Source organism: Erpetoichthys calabaricus, chromosome 4 (assembly GCF_900747795.2).
Source record: "Erpetoichthys calabaricus chromosome 4, fErpCal1.3, whole genome shotgun sequence".
In the NCBI taxonomy this organism is placed as follows: domain Eukaryota; kingdom Metazoa; phylum Chordata; class Cladistia; order Polypteriformes; family Polypteridae; genus Erpetoichthys; species Erpetoichthys calabaricus.
In genome coordinates, this window is record NC_041397.2 from 134,796,145 (window position 1) to 134,820,449 (window position 24,305).

At 38.8% G+C, this 24,305-nt stretch overlaps 1 protein-coding gene across 5 annotated transcripts in view; it reads left to right on the forward strand.

Moving 5' to 3' along the window:
• Positions 1-22,086: 22,086 nt before the first annotated feature.
• LOC114650282 (BEN domain-containing protein 2-like) overlaps positions 22,087-24,305 on the forward strand; it is a 106,911-nt gene continuing 104,692 nt past the window's right edge. The window contains exon 1 of one of the 5 annotated variants that reach the window (XM_051927117.1): positions 22,087-22,235. Coding sequence is in view for 3 of the 5 variants with exons in the window: in XM_051927119.1 (XP_051783079.1) it covers positions 22,614-22,629 (16 nt within the window). In the remaining 2 variants the exon portion in view is untranslated. Of the gene's footprint in view, positions 22,236-22,540; positions 22,630-22,671; positions 22,876-24,305 lie in introns of those variants that run through there. The other 4 variants (XM_051927115.1, XM_051927119.1, XM_051927114.1 and 1 more) reach the window with 4 other exon arrangements.

Here is a 24,305-nt window from a genome sequence, read left to right on the forward strand (position 1 = left end):
TTCCTGTTCCTCTGTGGTCATACGTAATTTCCGTTTCAAACGCTCATACGTAATTTCCGTTTCAAACACGAAAAGAATTTTATATACATATATATAGATATGTATACTGTATATATATATATATATATATATATATATATATATATATATATATATATATATATATATCTGCGGTGGGTTGGCACTCTGCCCAGGATTGTTTCCTGCCTTGTGCCCTGTGTTGGCTGGGATTGGCTCCAACAGACCCCCGTGACCCTGTGTTCGGATTCAGCGGGTTGGAAAATGGATGGATGGATATTAAAGATATCTGTAATTATAATCTTGACTAAAAATATTATTGCTCATGATTCAAAGTGTATAGCAAAAGCTGGCCAGTTTTCACCTTTTAAAATAGAATTATTGATCTTTGCAAATTGAATTATAACACGTCAATATATAGGTGCAGATTTTTCTCATTATGCATTCTGAATAGTCAAAATATGATTATAGATATCAAATATAGAAATTAGCACAAAACATTAAAAGTGAAAACGTTTCTGTTTAGCTTCAACTTTAAAGACATCGAACCAATTCAATGAAATGGGCCTGATTTTATTGAAATTCTGCTTTGTTAATTCCAAGCTCTTCTACAATACTTGTGATGCTAACTACAAATACAACTTTTGTTATTCTTGATAGTTGTCTGATGTATTTTACAGAAATGATTAGTAACAACAACAACAACAACATTTATTTATATAGCACATTTTCATACAAAAAGTAGCTCAAAGTGCTTTACATAATGAAGAAAAGAAAAATAAAAGACAAAATAAGAAATTAAAATAAGACAACATTAGTTAACATAGAAAAGGAGTAAGGTCCGATGGCCAGGGTGGACAGAAAAAACAAAAAAAAACTCCAGAAGGCTGGAGAAAAAAATAAAATCTGTAGTGGTTCCAGGCCACGAGACCGCCCAGTCCCCTCTGGGCATTCTACCTAACATAAATGAAATAGTCCTCTTTGTAGTTAGGGTTCTCACGGAGTCACTTGATGCTGATGGTCATACAGACTTCTGGCTTTTAATCCATCCATCATTGTTGGAACATCATGGTGCTTTGAGTAGATGGTGGTGGCGCAAGCCACCACCAAAAGGACACCGGAAAAGGAAACAGAAGAGAGAGTAGGGGTTAGTACAGATTTTAGAGCCACCATGAGTAGTTATTATAATGAATTGGATAGAGTATCAGGATTTAAATTACAGTGAAGTTTTGAGAAGGCCATGTTAAAGTAATGTGTTTTCAGTAGTTTTTTAAAGTGCTCCACTGTATTAGCCTGGCGAATTCCTATTGGCAGGCTATTCCAGATTTTAGGTGCATAACAGCAGAAGGCCGCCTCACCACTTCTTTTAAGTTTTGCTCTTGGAATTCTAAGGAGACACTCAGTTGAGGATCTGAGGTTACGATTTGGAATATAAGACGTCAGACATTCCGATATATAAGATGGGGCGAGATTATTTAAGGCTTTATAAACCATAAGCAGATTATCCAAAGCATAACACATCATCTGTAAAACACGGTGGAGGCAGTGTGATGGCTTGGGCGTGCATGGCTGCCAGTGGAACTGGGACACTAGTGTTTATTGATGATGTGACACAGGACAGAAGCAGCCGAATGAATTCTGAGGTGTTCAGAGACATACTGTCTGCTCAAATCCAGCTAAATGCAGTCAAATTGATTGGGCGGCGTTTCATGATACAGATGGACAATCACCCAAAACATACAGCCAAAGCAACCCAGGAGTTTATTAAAGCAAAGAAGTGGAAAATTCTTGAATGGCCAAGTCAGTCACCTGATCTTAACCCAATTGAGCATGCATTTCACTTGTTGAAGACTAAACTTCAGACAGAAAGGCCCACAAACAAACAGCAACTGAAAGCCGCTGCAGTAAAGGCCTGGCAGAACATTAAAAAGGAGGAAACCCAGCATCTGGTGATGTCCATGAGTTCAAGACTTCAGGCTGTCATTGCCAGCAAAGGGTTTTCAACCAAGTATTAGAAATGAACATTTTATTTCCAGTTATTTAATTTGTCCAATTACTTTTGAGCCCCTGAAATTAAGGGATTGTGTTAAAAAAATGCTTTAGTTGCCTCACATTTTTATGCAATCGTTTTGTTCACCCCACTGAATTAAAGCTGAAAGTCTGTACTTCAACAGCATCTGAGTTGTTTCATTTAAAATTAATTGTGGTAATATACAGAACCAAAATTAAAAAAAAGTTGTCTCTGTCCAAATATTTATGGACCTAACTGTATCTATCTATTTCTGCAAGACTCGCCAAAGCCAGCAAATCTTTTGGTAAACTTCAGAATCGCCTTTGGAATGAACATGGAGTTACACTGCCCATGAAACTGGCAGTATATAGAGCCATTGTCCTAACAACTTTATTATATGTATGTGAAACGTGGACACTGTATCGCTGCAATCTGAAGAAGCTAGACCAGTTACATCTATGCTGTCTCTGCAGAATCATTCATGTGAAGTGGCAAGACATGGTCCCAAATACAGAGGTGCTGCGTAAAAGTGGTATGCATGGCATTGAGGCAGTCATCAAAGCTGCACAGCTGTGGCGGGCAGGACATGTAGTGCGCATGGCAGATACTCGGATCCCAAAATAAATCTTCTTTGGACAGTTGTCAAATGGCCATCGCTCAGTCAGGCGTCTTTTACTCCGATATAAGGACACTCTCAAAGCTAACCTTAAGACGTGTGGTCTTACGATACAATTTTATCAACTCGCTCTGAACCAGTCCACCTGGTGACAAATCTGTCATGAAGGTGTCCAGCACTCTGAGTTGAGCAGACTTGCACAGTTGGAAGCAAGGAGGATGCAAAGGAAAGAAGTAGCAAGACAGCTAGCCAGTGTGTTTTTACCTGTGATGTCTGCAGCAAAACCTGCAAATCCCGAATTGGCCTACACTCCCACAAAACTACACACCAATGACAAGATCCGTCGTATCGATGACTCAGTCCATGATTGCATGATTTTCTACATAATGTGTTGCCCACTTCCAAAGAATCATTTAACTGATTTTATTGGTACATGTTTGTACTGTTAAAATGAGATATTCTGGCCCTCAGGTACACACTTGCAATAGCTATTTAAATACCAGAACAGAACAGTGTTATGATATGGAGAGTTCTTCTCCACAATCTTCAAAGGTTCCTCCACACCAGCTGGGAAGCAAACCAGAATCCTTACTGGTGCACCCTCACTGTTGCACCCAGCAGAAGCACACCTGATTTACTCATTTCCCAGGGTAAACCTGCTACCTGCTGCCTTCAAAGGAGGCAGGCCGAAAAAAATGGAAACTGGTCATAACACTGCAAATCCAAACATAGTGCAGCAAATGTCCCCAAAAGAGAAAGAGTAACCATCAACCTTTGGCTGTATATAGGGGCAGATGAAGAATCTTTATTAAAAAAAAGGTTTATTCCTTTTATATCCGAATCATAGAAAGATATGGTGAGCTGCACGTGTATCAATTTAGACTGGCACAGAAAGCCCAAAGCAGTGCCAATTAATATTTTGAACTGAATATTTCGCCCTTGTTTTATGAGTCTAAAGTCAGGTGCATATTCGTAGGTACTTTTTGAAGCAACTTCACAGATTTGATCAGTGGTAAACATGAGACCTTTTTATTCATATCTCACAGTGGCTCATTCGTCTTGTGATCGTCTTCACTTTTTAATGTTTTCAAAAATAGTTTCATCAATATTGTAGTCTGAAAGGGACACCAATATTGTAATTTATTATCATAAATCATCAATTTTCTCTCTGAAATACATTATAACTTTTGCAGAATAATTAAGTTATACTAATAAAGATAACAAGCTAACCATTCAAAATTAGTAAAAAGCTAAAGTGAAAAAATAAATTTTCAAAATACTGCAGTGTTGCATAACACGTCTGGAGTAACATAATGCCAAAATTAGTGCTGGTAAAACAAACACCATTCTTTAAAAATTGAATTTCAGATTTTGCCTACGAAAAAGACATTTTTTTTAAATAAATTAGAATTACATGAAAATAGTCATGGCCAAAAGTTTTGACAATGACACAAATACTGGTTTTCACAAAGTTTGCTGCTTCAGTGTTTTAGATTTGGTTGTCAAATGTTTCTATGCTATACTGAAGTATAATTACAAGCATTTCATAAATTTAAAGGCTTTTATTGACAATTACATTAAGTTTATGCAAGGAGTCAATATTTTCAGTTTTGGCCCTTCTTTGTCAAGACCTCTGCAATTCGCCCTGGCATGCTGTCAGGCAACTTCTAGGCCAAATCCTGACTGATGGCAGCCCATTCTTGCATAATCAATGCTTGGGGTTTGTCAGAATTTGTGGGTTTTTGTTTGTCTACCTGCCTCTTGAGGCATAACCACAAGTTCTCAATGGGATTAAGGTCTGGAGAGTTTCCTGGCCATGGGCCCAAAATTTCGATGTTTTGGTCCCCGAGCCATTTAGTTATCACTTTTGCCTTAACAGTGCTCCATTATGCTGGAAAAGGCATTTTTCGTCACCAAACCTGTTCTTGGATGGTTGGGAGAAGTTGCTTTCAGAGGATGTTTTGGTACCATTCTTTATTCATGGCTGTGGTCTTGGGCAAAATTGTGAGCCCACTCCATTGGCTGAGAAGCAACCCCACACATTAATGGACTTAGAATGCTTTACTGTTGGCATGACACAGGACTGATGGTAGCGCTCACCTTTTCATCTCTGGAATCCCCAAACAATCGGAAAGGGGACTAGAGAAAATGACTTCACCCCAGTCCTCAGCAGTCCAATCCCTGTACCTTTTGCAGAATATCAGTCTGTCTCTGATGTTTTTCTTGGAGAGAAGTGGCTTTTTTGCTGCCCTTATTGACACAAGGCCATCCTCCAAAAGTCTTCGCCTCACTGTGCATGCAGATTCATTCACACCTGCCTGCTGCCATTCCTGAGCAAGCTCTGCATTGGTGGTGCCCTGATCCTGCAGCTGAATCAACTTTAGGAGATGGTCCTGGTGCTTGCTGGACTTGCTTGGGCACCCTGAAGCCTTCTTCACAACAGCAGTGGAAATGGGTTTTTTCGAATTAAGTTCATTTTCATGGCAAAGAGGAACTTTGCAAATAATTGGAATTCATCTGATCATTCTTCATAATATTCTGGAGTATATGCCAATTGTCATCATAAAAACCGAGGCAGAAAACCTTGTGAAAGTTAATATTTGTGTCATTCTAAAAACTTTTGGCCATAACTGTAGATAGATAGATAGATAGATAGATAGATAGATAGATAGATAGATAGATAGATAGATAGATAGATAGATAGATAGATAGATAGATAGATAGATAGATAGATAGATAGATAGATAGATAGATAATTTATCCCCAGGAGAAAACTTTGCTTTTTACAAAAGCTCATTAAATAAATAATCACACATATACATACATACATTCATAAATATATATATATATACTAGGGGGCTCTGCCCCCTGCTCACTTCGCTCTCCAAACCCTGTGCAGGTACTAAACCCAGCCACTTTGCGTCTCTGCCGCTCACGTATGGGTAAGCGGATCTACAATTTAAACAGATTGTTATTTTCATGGGGACTGTTACATATTCATTATAGAATTAACTATTTTACATTAAAGCAAGTAATTAACCATAGTTAAAAATAGTAAAACGTAATAAATTGAAACACAAATACTTTTTAAACTTCTGTCTTTGATATCTCCGTCTTTCGAAAACTATTACCGCTGACATTTCGTCACATGTTGGTTTATTATAAATGCGACCGTGATCTTTCGGATTCATACAGAAATCCAAGAAAACGTCTTTGTCCGTGTTTTGCAGATAAATTTTGTGTAAAGTGAGATACCTTTGGACGTATGGATCTGTATCCATAATTGGCTGCAGAATTTCTAATACATCTGATCATTTAACTCTTTCGATTCTATGTTGCATCGCTTCTCCATGATCATAAATACCACCGAACCGAATTGTGGTTTCTTCGAAATTAAACTTGTTGTAGCTTTAATTGTTACGGGACCACAGATTCTCATAGCATATGGTCCTGAATTGTGTATATCTACGTTTTGAGCATTGAATGTTACGATCGCAAACAGATTATTGTAGATTTGGATATTTTTCCTGTAGTGTTTGTGGATTTCACGTTCACCAAACAACAAATCTTATAATTCTTGCGGATATGCCTCTTCATTGGGAAGAAACACTACTTTTCCCTGATGGCAAGACGAATTAAATGATCTACAAGTCTCCGACTTAAACTTTAAAGCCAAACAATATCTACATACTTCTGTCATATCACTTATTTCCATGTATTCAATCTCTTTTCGCTGTTCCTCTATTTCGCTGAGTAATAATTTCCATTTGATAGTGCAAATGCGATCTTTACTATCAGTTTATTGAGACTTTCAAATTTTAGTACTTTCATAATCTCTAACCTGCTCTACATGTGTATCGCACCAACGTTTCTGAAACTCTTTACGATGTTCAATGTCTTCTACTCTTTGTCTTTTATTTCTGACCCCGCTTGGACCAGCTAGGTTTTCAATTCCACTTGGTCTGGGCTGATTATTACTTTCCTTATTTTCCGAATTTGCACTTAGATTATTATTGTTCTTTTTTTGAATTATTTTCTCTCTAACACTTTTGGGCCTCTTTTCGACATACTGCCCTTTCTTCTTCGCTTAGTCGTTGATGTGTCATCTAGAACATATAATATTATTGTCCAGAAAAGGACTACATCGATGGAAACGAATAGATTGTATGTCTAAAAATACTGTCCAGGAAAGCTTCTTTAAAGGATAAAACTGAGGACTTTTGATAAACGAATTTAAATGAGGAAAACGTATAAATTTATAAGAGCTGAGAGCGCAGGAACTGTGTCTGACAAAAGCATTCACATGAATGACAGTTGAGTGGAACGTAGGCGTGTTTGAAAATGGTTGAGAGGAGGGCAGGATTTGACAAAATCTCTTGGCAAAAAGTCTGAACACACACCAGAATGACTAAAAAGGAAGAAAATTAAAAAGAAAGGAAAATCTTCTGACTTAGCAGTTACAGTCATAGTGAGGCATTTTAATGGCATATTGCTGTTGGTATCGAGGAGCCCAAGTACAGTAGGCCCCAGTAGTGTTTCACTTCTGCTTAAAGTACTGTGTTAGTGTGTCAGAGAGAGGATGTGCAGAATTGTTCATAATGGCACTCAGTTGTGTGTTCATTCTCTTCTCTGCTACTACTTCCAATGGGTCTAAAGTGTCATAACTGGTCCTGCCTTTTTAATTAGCTTGTTGATTTGGTGGGCCTCTCTTGAAGTGATGTTACTGACCCAGCACACCACAGCATAGAAAATCACACAGGCCATTACAAAGTTGGGTGGTGCAGTGGTAGCACTGTTGCCTTACAGTAATGGGACCAGGGTTTGAGTCCTGGGTCTTCCCTGCATGGAGTTTGAATGTTCTGCTTGTGTTTATGTGGGTATCTTCTGGATGCTCCGGTTTTCTTCTACTGCTCAAAGACACACAGTTTAGGTAAAATTTCAATACTAAATTGGCCCTGGTGTGTGGAGGTTGTGTACGCTCTGTGATAGACTAGCACCCTGTCCCGGATTTGTTCCAGCCTCGCACACCCTATTCTAGCTAGGATGGCCTCTTGAATTAAATGGATTAGGAAATAACATAACAAGACTATTTCAGAGTTGTAGAATATGTGTGGGGTGTCATTATCCACATTAAAGAAACACAGTCTCCTAAGAATATTGAGCCTGCTCTGTCCTGTATATACAGTGTCACACACGTGCGCATGGAAGGCAGCTAAAGGGCTTGAGTAAAGGCAGTTCTGAGGCATGCCAGGATGTGGCAGAGTGCACTGACTCTTTTTCTCCCTTCCCTGTAGACCATTCACGGGAGATTCCACCTGGCTCTCTTGACGTCACTTCCAGGACCGAGCCAATGAAAGGAGACCTTGTCGGCTCCGGCCCCTGTGATGTCACGTCCGGGCTCGAACCAGTGGCTGAAGAACATGAGCCCGATCCTTATGATCTCACTTCCTGTCTCCCCCTTTAAAAGCCTGCACCTTTTCCCTATTTCCTCAGTCTTGTTTTGGACTCGGTTGTGTGCACATCAGTGCTGTATACTTTAAAGAAGCAACTTTGCAGCCAGGAAACAAATTATGCGGGTGGCTGCCCCAAACCTTTTTATGACTCTGTCTCAACTTTGTGACAACAGTATACTGTATAGTTTCTCTGTGTTACGAGACCAGTTCAATCTATTAACCTTATTATGTTTCTGCACACTAGCGATGTATGATGACCTGCATGAGTCCTTTACAAGCAGTCTTCCAAATTCCAGGATGCACTGTACTCGGCTTCACCAAGGCTGTTTACAATAAATGTCCTTGTTTCTTTTCTTCAGGTGCATGTTTGCACTTCTGCTTTTGGTTTAGTATTGTTTCCCTTTTATCCAGTTAGTTCTTTATTTTATTTTCCACCTTTATTTTGACATTTCTTTAATGATGATTTTGGATACATACATATATTTGTCTTCCAGTTTCGTCCCTAATTCCTTGATTTTAGAAAAGTTTGTTTTTGTGCCTGTTATCAGACCTCACAATAATTAAATGCATCAAATTAAGAACAAAAATACTCCAATAGAAGATTTCTAACCACTGCTGAACATTCATCATGTTTACATCCTTGACATTTCTTGAATTGCACATTTAATACTATGCATAATATGCAAGTTTTACAATACCACAATGTTGTATGTTATTATTTTGCAGTACACTAAAGCAGTTTCTATAACGTTATTACATAGGGAGCCAGTCGGTTTACAGCAAACTCTCAAAAAGCATCTTGTCTGTTCCACTGTTTTTCTGGCCCAGGTTATTTAAACAGTAAGGCTGAGAGAGGTAAAGGGTCTGGCATGTCTGGTGGCATTAAGTGTTGGCATATAGCCATGATAATTCATATGCAGGAAAAGGGATTGTGAAGAGGTGTCCACAAGTCAGCAGGAGTGCAATGGAGAAAAGCTGCTGATCATCTGGAGTATGCATGCAGTGGGCACAACACAAAGTGAGGATTGACTTGTACCAGTTTTTAGCACCTATTTGTTGTTTTGCTGGAGTTCCAAGTGGCCCCTAACACCAGAAAAGTTTGCATTGTTGTTCCATATTAGTATTAATGGGAATAATTTGAGAAAATTACAGAAAAAAACTTTTTATACAACATAGCAGCTGTTTGTATATATTCATATATACTTCCATCCATCCATCCACCTTCGGAATTGCTAGAGCCTATCCCAGAAAGTATCAGGGCATCAGCCAATTACAGGGTAAAAAGACACACATACAGACAATTTGGCAATGCCAATCCACCTAACTATGGGAGGAATCTGGCACAACTTGTTCTGTTGTCGGCACTAATAATATCTGTGTGTGTTTATATAATTCTCAGCAACCTTATCAGTGGAGAGTAAATTAGCTAAAAAAATGGAATAAAAAAAGTTTTCAAGTTTGCAAAGATAAAGTCAAGAAAAAACATCTGTAGTAAACTGATAGTTTTCTGTAACATCATTTATTAATAATTATAAAATTCATTAAAACAAATCCATACCCATACTCCACAAGAAATTCATACATGAATGTAAGGATTTATATATGTCTTCATAATCTATTTAAACAACCAGATTATAAACATAATGTTATATAGGTAGTATTATATTAATAGTTAAAATAGCAATGATTCCACATTTATTAAACTCTTATTTGATAGTTAAGCTCATACGATTGGGTGTTCTTCGTTTATAGCTTTGCATAGGGCAACAAAAATGCTAGAGTTGATCCTGTATGTGAACTCACACACACACTTCTAATTTGACAACTTTAAAAGGTAATCAGATACCTCAAGAAATCTCACACTAACATATGCAGAACAAGCATCAAACACAAGTTACTGGAGCTGTCAAACAGCAGGAATAACCATTGTGCCACCATGTCACACTCTTCATTAGATCCTTTACTAAACAATAACTATACACAGTTCCAGTCAAAGCCCATATTATATAGCCGCACTTATGGGAATCCCCTTAACTTTTCATAAATGATGCCTATGTTACCTAATGGATTGACCAGCTCTGACTATACAGGTGAAAAAAATGCAAGTACAATGTCTTATTTGAATAATACTACTATAAATAAAAAATTCAAAATTTAATGAAGCTCTCATACATCTATTTATTTTAAGAAACCACTTTTTCTATTTCATTACATAGGGAACCAGAGCATTGGCAGAAAAGGGTAGACACACACACACCCACAACAGGCCAGTTTAGAGTCATTAATATAACTTAACCCACACATATGTGGGACAAAGGAGGAAAACAGGAACGGCCAGAAAAAAGCCACGCGGACTCAAAGAGAGAGAGTGCAGAAATTTCAAATAAACTTCAAATAGATTCTCAGACTGACAATCAAACACAAGGACCCAGGAAATGTGAAACAGCAATGATAACCCTGTGCCATCCAAACTAAGCATAAGGCAACTATATTAAGTATTCTACAAGACTCCTTGTGACAGACACACCACACAGACTAATGTGAAGGCTCGTTGCTAAATAAAACAAGCAATTGGCCACATGTGGTGACAGCTATTCCTCTCACTTTGTCTCATTCATAAAAAGCCTTTGTCTACTTCTATGCCAAAATTTAAAAGTAAGGAAATGGGATTAGTTTTGCTTTTGAGGTCATGAGGTAGTACAAGTTCACTAAAAGCTGAAGCACCAATTAAGCCAACAGGCTTAGTTGTTGATAGCAACAACCTTCTTTTTTCGTTGTTTTTTAAATGTCTATCAAGTTGAATCCCATGAAAATCACTTGTTTTAATCAAATAAGGAAAACCAATTTAGGCACAAGCATCGTATTGTATGATATTTTTTGTAATAAAATTAACGAATTCAAGTGGCACAGAAAGCCATTTAGGAGAGGGGGAGTTAGGGGGCCTACACACAGCTCATTTTCTCTGAATGTGGACTACAGTACTTGCTTACCCCACTAACAGCTCAATCTGAATTGAAGACAACCAATATCCTCTTTGAACTGTTTGATGTACAGATGACTGGTTAAATGAGAAAGCTAAGACAAACATCAATAAAGCTTACATTTGTTTTAAAATCTGAAATTTTGTTAGCAGTACACTGAAAACATTAAGAGAAAAATAATTATTCTGAAAAACAGAGCAGGCCACATTTACAAAAACTGTGTATAAAGTAAATTACTATTTTCTCTTCAAATTATGATGATAACAGCAATCTAATCTACATGAGAGGAGGCAACCATAATGAGAGATTATTACTTGGCCAGGATGCCTCATCACTTTGTTCTTGGATGGGGATTTGTAATGAAAAATATGAGTCCCACAAACCGCTAGTGGGCAGCAGCAAAACTTCACTACAAGTGACTCAACTTCCTGCAGGTGCTCTTGGGAAGTGCAGCCTTTCCATGAAGAGGTTTAACCTGGAATTGTGTCATTCAGCTTAAAAAGCTCTTGGAGTGTTTATATCTTTTGTCTCCTCATTTAAATGAGCTTAGAGTTGAGAGAGGGGCAGAGGAAAGAGCTGACCTGGCGTGTGTTATGACTGGAAGTCAAAAAGCATGTAAGCCCCCAAACCACTTCCAAAAATGCCCACTGGGGGGATTTTCTGTCAAAAACCCAGCTAGATATAATGGGAAACATCGGATCTTTATAAAATAAAAAGCTTATTCTCATAAAATGCTCTGTTAAACTGTGTAACACCAAAGAGCAGAAAAGGTATAAAGAAGCTGCCAGCATCACAAGAAGTCCAAAGCGAAAAAAGTCCCAATACAGTATCTAAGGTATAATCAAAACACAGAGCACAGATTTAAAATAACCAAAAAAATCACAAGCACAGAAAAATAACAACAACTCACCAAGCACTCATGCATATTTGAAATGAACCGACAGGAACTGTAAAAGTCCTCCAGATTTATGAAGCGCATGGAGGGCTTCCAAAACTCTTGGGAGACCATCCAGAAAACATATGGAACATAACAAAGGCAGATAACTTGCACAGACAAAATTAAAAATAAACAATGACGCAGATAATCAACATAAACAAAAGAATCAAGAATGGACAAAAGAGACATAAAACATGAATTTGAATGCAAACCATAGGAGGAACGATAGCTGAGATATAATAGTGAGGAAGAAGAGGAAGCCAGTATATTAAGGAAGAAGACTGGGAGGTAGAAAGGAACGCACTAGTTAGTTACTACAGTATGTGGACAACAATACAAATTTCCATACCGGATCGGTCGAGCCCCGGGTTAACAACGACTGCCGCCAGTACTGTTAGCCAACAGGGTGCTGGCGGAAATTGGGCTACTGTTGGCAGAAGAAGGAGAAGAAGAGGGGGGAGACGTGTCCGGAGGCAGGAGGAGAGGAGGAAAGTAAAGAGAGTGGAACTGAGGGTAGGAACTTTGAAAGCTGGCAGTATGACTGGTAAGGGGAGACAGTTACCAGATATGATGGAGAGAAGGAAGGTTGAAATATTGTGCGTGCAAGAGACTAAATGGAAGGGGAGTAAGGCCAGGTGGATTGGAGGTGGATTCAAATTGTTCTATCATGGTGGGGATCGGAGGAGAAATGGGGTAGGAGTTATTCTGAAAGAACAGTATGTCAAGAGTGTTTTGGAGGTGAAAAGAGTGTCAGGCAGAGTAATGATTATGAAGCTGGAAATTGGAGGTGTGATAATGAATGTTGTTAGTGCATATGCACTACAAGTTGGGTGTGCAATGGGTGAGAAAGAAGATTTTTGGAGTGAGTTGAATGAAGTGATGAACAGTGTATCCAAGGGACAGAAAGTGGTGATTGGAGCAGATTTCAATGGGCATGTTGGTGAAGGGAACAGTGGAGACAAGGAGGTGATGGGTAGGTATGGTATCAAGGAGAGAAATGAAGAAGGTCAGAGGATTGTGGATTTTGCCAAAAGGATGGACATGGCTGTGGTGAATACGTATTTTAAGAAGATGGAGGAACACAGGGTTATGTACAAGAGTGGAGGAAGATGCACACAGGTAGATTACATCCTATGCAGAAGAGTTGATCTGAAGGAGATTGAAGACTGCAAAGTGGTGGCAGGGGAAAGTGTAGTTAAGCAGCATAGGATGGTGGTCTGTAAGATGACGTTGGAGATAAAGAAGAGGAAGAGAGTGAGGGCAGAGCCAAGGATCAAATGATGGAAGTTGAAAAGGGAAGACTTTTCAAAGGGAAGACAAGGTTGAGTTTAGGGTGGAGGTGAGACAGGCACTGGGTGTTAGTGAAGAGTTACCAGGCAGCTGGGAAACTACAGCAGATGTAGTAAGGGTGACAGCAAGAAGGGTGCTTGGCATGACATCTGGAAAGAGGAAGGAGGAAAATGAAATCTGGTGGTGGAATGAGGAAATACAGGAGAGTATGCAGAGGAAGAGGATGGCAAAGAAGAAGTGGGATAGTCACAGAGATGCAGAAAGTAGACAAGAGTACAAGGAGATAAGGCGCAAGGTGAAGAGAGAGGTGGTGAAGGCTAAAGAAAAGGCATATGATGAGTTGTATGAGAGGATGGAAACTAAGGAGGGAGAAAAGGACCTGTACTGATTGGCTAGAAGGAGGGACAGAGCTGGGAAAGATGTGCAGCAGGTTAGGGTGATAAAGGATAAAGATGGAAACGTACTCACAAGTGAGGAGAGTGTGTTGAGCAGATGGAAAGAGTACTTTGAGAGGCTGATGAATGAAGAGAACAAGAGAGAGAAGAGTTTGGATGATGGGGAGAAAGTGAATCAGGAAGTGCAACGGATTAGCAAGCAGGAAGTAAGGACAGCTATGAAGAGGATGAAAAATGGAAATGCCGTTGGTCCAGATGACATGCCTATGGAAGCATGGAGGTGTTTAGGAGAGATGGCAGTGGAGTTTTTAACCAGATTGTTTAATGGAATCTTGGACAGTGAGAGGATGCCTGTGGAGTGGAGAAGAAGTGTACTGGTGCCGATATTTAAGAATAAGGGGGATGTGCAGGAATACAGTAACTACAGGGGAATAAAATTGATAAGCCACAGCATGACGTTATGGGAAAGAGTAGTGGAAGCTAGATTAAGAAGTGAGGTGTTGATTAGTGAGCAGCAGTATGGTTTCATGCCAAGAAAGAGCACCACAGATGCAATGTTTGCTCTGAGGATGTTGATGGAGAAGTTTAGAGAAGGCCAGAAGGAGTTGCATTGCGTCTTTGTGGACCTGGAGAAAGCATATGACAGGGTGCCTTGAGAGGAGCTGTGGTATTGTATGAGGAAGTTGGGATTGGCAGAGAAGTATGTAAGAGTTGTACAGGATATGTACGAGGGAAGTGTGACAGTGGTGAGGTCTGCAGTAGGAGCGACGGATGCATTCAAGTTGGAGGTGGGATTACATCAGGGACTGGCTCTGAGCCTTTTCTTATTTGCAATGGTGATGGACAGGTTGACGGACGAGATTAGACAGGAGTCCCCCATGGACTATGATGTTTGCTGATGACATCGTGATATGTAGCGATAGTAGGGAGCAGGTTGAGGAGACCCTGGAGAGGTGGAGATATGCTCTAGAGAGGAGAGGAATGAAGGTCAGTAGGAACAAAACAGAATACATGTGTGTAAATGAGAGGGAGGTCAGTGGAATGGTGAGGATGCAGGGAGTAGAGTTGGTGAAGGTGGATGAGTTTAAATACTTGGGATCAACAGTACAGAGAAATGGGGATTGTGGAAGAGAGGTGAAAAAGAGAGTGCAGGCAGGGTGGAATGGGTGGAGAAGAGTGTCAGGAGTAATTTGTGATAGACGGGAATCAGCAAGAGTGAAAGGGAAGGTCTACAGGATGGTAGTGAGACCAGCTATGTTATATGGGTTGGAGACAGTGGCATTGACCAGAAAGCAGGAGACATAGCTGCAGGTAGCAGAGTTAAAGATTCTAAGATTTGCACTGGGTGTTGAGGATGGATAGGATTAGAAATGAGTACATTAGAGAGTTAGCTAACCATTAGGTTAAGTCCGTGAGAACCCTAACTACAAAGAGGACTATTTCATTTATGTTAGGTAGAATGCCCAGAGGGGACTGGGCGGTCTCGTGGCCTGGAACCCCTACAGATTTTATTTTTTTCTCCAGCTTTCTGGAGTTTTTTTTTTTTTTTTTCTGTCCACCCTGGCCATCGGACGTTACTCCTTTTCTATGTTAACTAATGTTGCCTTATTTTAATTTCTTATTTTGTCTTTTACTTTTCTTTTCTTCATTATGTAAAGCACTTTGAGCTACTTTTTGTATGAAAATGTGCTATATAAATAAATGTTGTGGTTGTTGTTGTAGCTCAAGTTGGACGGCCGGGAGGCAAAGTCAGAGAGGCGAGATTGTGTTGGTTTGGACATGTGCAGAGAAGAGATGTCTGGTATATTGGGAGAAGGATGCTAAGGATAGAGCTGCCAGGGAAGAGGAAAAGAAGAAGGCCTAAGTGAAGGTTTATGGATGTGGTGAGAGAGGACATGCAGGTGATGGGTGTAACAGAACAAGATGCAAAGGACAGAAAGATATGGAAGAAGATGATCCGCTGTGGCAACCCCTAACAGTAGCAGCTGAAAGAAGAAGAAGAATGCAATTCTTATTTTATTGAAACAAAATTACCTCTGTTATTATTATCCCAGCAGCACTGGGTGTAAGGAAAGAAACACGTATCGGTATGCAGCTCTTTTGCAGGGCTTAATCGTATAGCCAAGCAGAAAAGAGTGTGCTGCATGCAATCCAGAAACAGAAGCCTATTATTAAAGTGGCAGTTTAGTTTTGATCCAGCTATTTGCTGTAGATATGTTGATACAATGTGATCATGTGACACAGTAGCCAATGTTCATACTGCGAATCATTGGTAAGTCAAGTCAAGAATTTAAAAAGGTGATGGAAATTATTTACATCACTACACATGAATGACCCAACATGTTTTTTAGTGGTAAATTAAGTTGAAGCATATTTAAGACTGAAAATAAGTAGAACTACTGTATACAGAGTCTTGGAATTCTGAAACAAACTACCAAGTCATGTAATTGAAGTGAAAACCTTGACAAACTTTTGAAAACTATATGAATGAAATAATGGGACCGCTTATCTGTTAGTACACTGGATTAGCCTGATGGACTGAATGGTCCCCTCTTGTTTGTCAAACATCTTTTATTTTGTGAATGTCTTCATAGTACAAGAGCCATATAAAATAAAAAAGGGCTATTGATTTACTAAAAACAGCAGTCATTTTGTTGCATGTGTATATCCATTCATTTACTGAATTCAAATATCCAAGTCAGTGTCACAGTGCCTAACCCTTTATAGGATACACTCACACATTCATACCAGGATAATATAGAGTTGCCAGGTACTCAAAGATATAAAACTTTAAGGTATGGTAGGAAACACACAGACACAGGGGAACACCCAAACTCCTTAGTGACAGGGACTGTAGTTTGAACCATTACACAGGTATAAATTTTAAAAAAAGTTTTGATTATTTCATGTGATTTTTATATATTTTTCAAAATTAAAAACATTTTCCTTCACGTGATATTTTTTCACAAATCACATTTTTAGCTGTCAGTTTTCTTCATTGTTTTCACATTATATCTTATTAAACATCAATATTGTATCTTTATGATAATTTGTTTGAATTTATCATTTTCTAATATTAAAATCTATGTTTAAAGCAAAACAGTTATTTTATTCGATAATAAGGTCAGAATATATCTCTTACAGTTTCAGTGGTCAGGGCATACATAATTCTATGTTTTCTCTGTAAGTGACACAGCAAAATGAAGAATTTACTTTGCGTTCAGAAGGAATCGCCAGCTAGGATAAAGCTACAGCTTAGTGCCAAACACATCATCAGACCTAGCTTGGTGGATCAAGATTAAGTGCTGCTACCACTGCTCCTATCAAGTTTGCTTTAATTAAGTAGTTTGTCAAATCCTGTTTTATGCATTTGTGCCATAAGATTCCAGGTTTGTCTGAGGCTGAATTGAAAGAGGGCATTTTTGCTAGACCTGATGGCGTGATGAACAACCTAGAATAGAGGCTTGGGTATCATGTCATATCATTTTCTAACCTGCTTAATACAGACCAGGGGCCTCATGTATAAATGGTGCGTACGCACAGAAATGTTGCGTATGAATGTTTCCACGCTCAAATTGCGATGTATAAACCTAAACTTGGCGTAAAGCCACGCACATTTCCACGGTACCTCATACCCTTGCGTACGCAATTTCTCCCCTCGGTTTTGCAGACTGGCGGCACCCAGCGTCAAAGCAGTGCTACTGTTCCTGTGTGGTTACCCTTTCTTTCTTAGATCCACATTCCTGACGCGGCTTTATAAATACACTGAAACTAACTGCATATTATTTATTAGTGTAATGCATCTGATTCTAATTAACCTGCAGCAAAATAATGGTCCAGGAAATAGCCATAGTATTCCAAATACCATAACTGCTTTAGCGTTGTTACTCTCAATGCATCTTCTTCTTCTTTCAGCTGCTCCCGTTAAGGGTTGCCACAGCAGATCATCTTTCTCCATATTCCTCTCACTGCACCACTCGGAGTATTTATATCACTGTATCTGAGTGGGGAATCACAGCAGCAGCTAATTGGAAAGAGAATTTATGGTATACAGCATGAAGCAGATGTTGCCTGAGCCACGGCAAAACATTTCAGAGACTTTCCTGTACGGACTTCGCGGTTTAGAAAACGTTTCATCCCAAGAACTCTAAATGCACTCAAACAGTCCATCAAGTGCTCCTTGTAGAACTGTCTGTACTTCTAAGTACAATTACCTCAGAGTAAACTTGCACTACAGTTATAATATTGCACAACCTGCGCCACTTTATAAAGCGCGTATTTACATATGATGACAATATCATTTTTAAGATGAAATGCAGCAAAATATGTTGATTATATTATACAGATAAAACTTTAACTTCATTTAAATAATCTGAATTGTTAATAATTAAACATGTGAGGACATGGTGCCGCAGCGCTAGCTAGTTCAGGGATTGTTCCTGCATTGTGTTGTATTCTTGCTGGTGCTGACGCGACACTGGAAGGATGGACAGATAGAATAATTAAACATGTACTACGAAGAGATTTCAATGTTCCTTAAAAGTTTTGAAGAATCGGCGTTCTAAGCTTACAGATGGCTTCACGTCTATTACAGAGCTGATTGTGTGGTGATTGGTTACTTGGAGAAAGAAAAGTAAGGACAGGGATTGGAGGTTAGTACGTTTGAAAGAGACAGTACTTCTGTAATAAATTATTTCATCGAAGGTCGCGCATGGCGCAGCAAGCCTCTTGCATGAGACATGAACAATCACTGCGCCACCGTGTTCCCATGTTTAATAACACGCTTTAACTCCTATCATCATGAAAAAGATATCACGTATACATCTCAGTATTTTAATTATTCAGAGACCTGTAATATAATGAATGTAATGGATTATGTGTCCTGTCGGAGAAAGAGAAAGCCCATTTAAGAAGCAGATAGTGATTCACACACACAGAGCGCATAGAAGATCAAATACAGAACAAAGCATTTAACGTGCTACTTTAGTTACAATGGGGATTTGAGAAACTACTAAATTAAACGATTTTAAGATTAAGTTTATGATGTTCTACTTTAATGGCAAAATAAACTACGTGATTAAAGTGGACATTTCGAGATTAAAGTTGACATTTCGTGCTTTTTTCCCACTGTGTGCCTATTTTTTTTTTGTCGGTACCCTACTAAGCTTTCATATGACACTCAGATGGTGGGCTATGACTCACCTTTTCACAGCGACTTTGATATGTGATTTCTTTTTTATTTCGGGCACTGTGCGACTTTGTAAACTTAAGCTTTCGAGTTTCTCCAACACTCTGTCACTCGATCAACTTCATTTTGTTGATTATACCACTGTTTAAACCAACAAATAGTACGTTTTTCCTTTGCCTCCACTTGGTATTCGCTGAAATTCTTATATTTACCCCCGTGCTTTTCCCATTGTCTTTTCACAGAAGGCTACTTATATTGATTTATATATTCAAAGAGGCGTAATTCTGGGAGGAGTTGGGGCGGGACAGAAGGCGCGTGCACGTGCGTTACTTTTCACGCTGATCGGGATTTATGTAGCGGAATAACGTGGAAGTTTACGTACGCACAGATTCCTGCATCTGGATTTTTCTGTGCGCACACACATTCCCGCTTTTGTGCTTATGCCATGTTATAGTTTGAGTTCTACGCACGGCGTTATACATGAGGCCCTAGGACTGTGAGGAGTGCTGGAAACTATTCCATCTAGCACTGGGTGCAAGGCAGGAGCAAACCCAGGACAGTGCACTAGTCCATCACAAGGCAAACACACACACACCTAACACACACTAGGGCCAGTTTAGCATTGCCAATTTGCCTAACCTGGATGCCTTTGGACAGTGGGAGGAAACTGCAGTACTCAGAGGTAACTCACAAAGACACAGGGACAACATGCAAATTCCCCACAGGGAGGAGCCAGAACGTGAACCCTGGTCCCTTTACTACAAGCCAGCAGTGCTATCCCTCTGGCACAATGCTGCCCTTGAGCGTGGGTATCACGAAAATAAGTAATTTCTAAGTTTTTAGGTAACAACAAAGATTCAAGTTATAAAGAAATTATGAAAAAATTATTAGTTACAAATAAGGAATTGGGTTGCAACTTGAGTCTCAAAGTTCACTTTTTGTATTCGCATTTGGAATTTTTTGCCTTAAAATCTTTCAAACAGCAGGGTGAAAGATTCCATCAGGATATTAATTACATGGAAAGAAGGTACTCAGGATGTTGGGATGTCAATAAATGGTGGATTAATGCTGAATGATTAATAGGGTTGCATTAGAAAAATCAAAGTTTTGGATCAAATAAACTAAGATGTGAGAAAAACTAGAGCCAATAAATATGTATTGTTGTTTTCTTTACATATAGTATACTGTATGTTTAAAATATTAGCTGGACTAAATGTTTTTTTCTGCTAATTAACTTCTTTTGAATTAATTTTAATTGACTTGTTTTTTAAGATTTGTTTCCCTAAATTTCTGAATTGCTTCATTTCTTTCCTTAAATGGCACCCAAACAAAAATGAAATGAGAATTGAGTGAGCCAACAGAAGACCAACTAAGTCAGGGCCTCAAACTGCAAACAATTTCTCTCAAAGCAGTTGCTTAATTAGGAACTGATTCTGTTGTTAATTAAACCTGTTCTTTTTGCTGCTCTCATTGTGCAATAGCATACATTTCTGAAATTGTTGATTTTCTCTTTTCTAATAGTACTGTTAAAATGTTTTGTGGACTTGAGCAGATCAACATTCCCGAGACCTTCATTTTTCTTTATTTGCAGATATTGTATGATGGACACAGTTTGCTGGTCATGTTTTGGCTCATTTTGTATCTTCCTATTGTTTGGCAGCTAATTAAGGAAAAAGAAACAATTAAGGAGTCTGATTCTTCCAGAACAAGTAAATTAAAAATAATTCAAAAGAAGTTAATTAGCAGCAAAAACAGGTCACTAATTAAGAAAAGAGTTAGAATGAAAACCTGCAGCCACTGCGGCCCTCCAGGACTGGAGTTTGAGAACCCTGATTTAGAACAATACTACTGTATATATATATATATATATATATATATATATATATATATATCTATATATATATATATATATAAATTGTGTAATTTGTTTTAATTTTAATAAAAATTACTTTCATTTTTGAACTTAACTGTGACATGGTTGAAACATTCTAATTATGTTTTTTTCTGTTCATGAATACAAATAAAAAGAATTATTCATAATTAAAACATTTTAATAAGCTTGATTTTGCATTCTTGAGTCAGTAAGACTAATCCCTGCAATATTCCAGATGCAGTATATAACTATAAAAAATGTAATCATCCAAGATGACAAGTGTATGGCATAGTGCAACACAGATCTAATGCCCTTGGGTTTAAGACCTGTGCCTAGTCTGTTTGGGTGTGCAAATTTCCTGGGCCTGGGTGAGAATTCCTCTCACGTCTTCATGGGCATACAATAAGGTTAACCAGAGACTGTAAATTGTGATTGTGCCCCAGTGTTTTGTACAGACAAACTGCTGCCCCCAGCAAATCTGGATTGAATTAAGTTTTAAATATATATGTATAATGATTATGGGTGAGTGGTGAAATGTAGATTTTCAGTTAATAATACTGTACATCTGTGCTCCACCAGCTTAAACAGGGACTCCTAAGAGTCATTTACCTAGCTACAAAGAAATACAATTCTTGTATAAACTAGTTAAATAAAACTCAAGACATTGTAGATCCATTCTGAACTTTGCTTTTATTTTTTATCAGTTTAATTAGCTATATGCATATTGTGACTGTCTGTAATATCTCCAATCCAGCGTTACAGTATTATATGAAGTGAGTCCACTTTACCATGTAGCATGCAATGCACTGTTTCGAGTTTGTAACCATTCATAACTGAAAAACGCACAAGAATCTAAGCAAGCACGTTATCTATCTATATACACTTATTTTTTTACACTGACAGCTGATGCGGCATATTTAGTGAAAAAGAGTGCCTCGGCTGTGAAACTTCGGTACTCAACCTTACGTGTGGTATTCCCGTCCTTAAACCACTAGGCCCTTTTGCCTAAATGAACTTTGGAACTTTTCTGCTCTGAACAACTTTTATTGGAATACTGTACTGTGCGGGGGAAGGTCACCGTTTAAATTGGTCCTGCTACCATAAAAAGAAAGGGTGTTTTATTTTGAACAACATTTACAAAATACGCCCATGCAAGTACAATGTACTAGTTCTGCGTTTTGCAGATGGACCTGAACTGTTGGGTCTGTTTGTTTTAATAACACAGTTGGTTTCAAGTCCTGCTTCATACTCACACTCAATAGAGGTGCAGCCTGGGGAACGCTATTTGCATAGCGTCCAGGGCGCAGCTGCAGCGCAAAACGGCACGATCACAGCACAAAGAAGCAGGCGTCTTCCGTTTCGTCACATGCACAACGCCTGGATCAAACGGGGGACAGTCGTCGACGGGAGGAGAACTGTGTGGACTTCTAATTGCCGAGCACGCACGCACCAGATCGCCCATGGCTGCCACCGGTAACCGCGTTTCTTTTTTTGTACATCGACTTTGTTGCGTTGCGAGCTCACGTTCCTGTAAGCGGACGTTCTTTCTAAATTGCTAAAACATTGGAAAACAAACAAGGTACTTTACCCTTGTTGTTTGCTGCGAACAGCAGAAACGGCTTGCCGTAGCACTCTGCGTTCTGATTGGGCGACTTGTCTACGCCGTTCCGAGCCCATCCCGTTTTTGACCTGTTTGGGTGATCGACCATTGGTCAATGAGAATGCCAATCACTTTGCCGTCCTTTTAATTTCAGCCTCAGGACGAAAGTGCCTGAGATTGCCTTTCTAAGAAAAGCCGTGAAATTTGTTATTTTTTTTACAAATGGGTCAACGAACAACCTGAAATTAGCAATGTTCACTTTTCATGGTATAGTGGTGATTGTTTTCTGCCGTTCCTGTGCTTATTATCAAATATAAAAAGGCATTGTTACGTGGGAGTTTAAATGTACGACTGATAATTCTAAGACGGCGTTTCTCATACTGGGGAAACGGCGTTGTTCAGGCTCGCCTTTTCGCCCCTTGGAAATTCTGGTTTTGAAAATGTATTAAACTAGGTAATCTGTTGCCTGTTAGGAATTTGAAAAAAATGAAACAGAAAGAACGCGGCCGCATGGTACGGAACACAATTTAACTTTTATGTAGCGTTTTGTGGAAGCGTCTGTCGTCTGACGCACGTTTTGTCTCGCATGCATTTGCAGTCTGAAGGCTTTTGTTACACGAGTGAGTCGTTATGCAGATTATTTCTCAGGCATTGCTGCTGCGCTAAAAGTTCACTGAAACCACATTTGCTTATATTTTAAAAACTGTATCCATTTTTCAGTTATTTGCATGCGTTACTTAAGAGTAACGTAAATTCTTCACAGTTTATGCAGTGATGGGGGAGTGTTACTTTCAGGCACGTGAGTACTATATTTTATATTGGGACAACATATAGTTCCATTTAAAGTTGTGTTTTGGTAAATCATCTCTTGTTACATGGCTATGTTTCGGATATTTCAAACATTGTTCTCGAGTAACCCGTGGTGGTTATTTAGAGCCTTTAATAATAATAATAATAAACACAAAACGTAGGGTTTTATTTAAAGTGTTTAACTGTTTTGACAGGTGTAAGGTTTCGGGTGTTTCTTTTATTGTTGTTAAGTAACCATTAGGCCGATTATTTCGTGCCTTTAATAATTCAGACACTAAACACCAAAAGTTACACCTGCATTAAAACGTCGTGCAGTTTCGGATAATCCAATGAAACATCAATTGAATGTTTAACATGCGTTGTCCATAGAAAATTCTCAGTAACTTTGCTCTTATTTATAAGCAGCGATTAATTGTGCAAGGCGTCATTATTCTAGGTGATATGCAGGCTGAGATTCCTCAAAAGAGGATTTTGTCTTAAGGCTTTGTAAATTTAAAGATCTGTTTGTTCTTGGTTACTAAAGCAGTGTTTCTGCATTAACCTTCTGAAATAAATACCACCCTACTTTACTGTGATGCGACTGCTCCTGTTTTTGGTGGTTTTGTTTCAATAGTGCATTGTTCTTAGGCTCTCTCTTCCCAATGATGTACGTTTTTGGCAAAATATGGTCCAGTATGAAAGTGAGTACGTATATGCCCTCAGATGGATTGGTGCTGCTGCCAAGGTCACTTCATGCCATGTGCCTAGTTTTTTCCTGTGTGGTTCCAGGCTCCTGCTAACCTGAAGAGAAGTAGTTTTGATAATGGGTGGATTGATCATGTGGTGATGTTTATGTATTTATTCAGTCTTGTTTTATTTTAATTGTAGTGTTCAATGTGTACTGCACTGAATTTATTAATGAGAAGTGCAGTACATACCAATTTGAGGTTTTGTTTTTATAGGCTCCCCTTGATCCTTATGAAACTTTAAATCCCTAAGTGGGTTTAGTGAATTCATAGGCTGTTGTTTTATTCAATTTACTTGCACATTCTCACAATGGCTTTTTTTTTAAATCACCTAAAGAACGTGTGTTTGGTTAAGTGGTGATTCAAAATTTGACCCAAATGAGTATGTAAACCTTATTTGAACTAGCA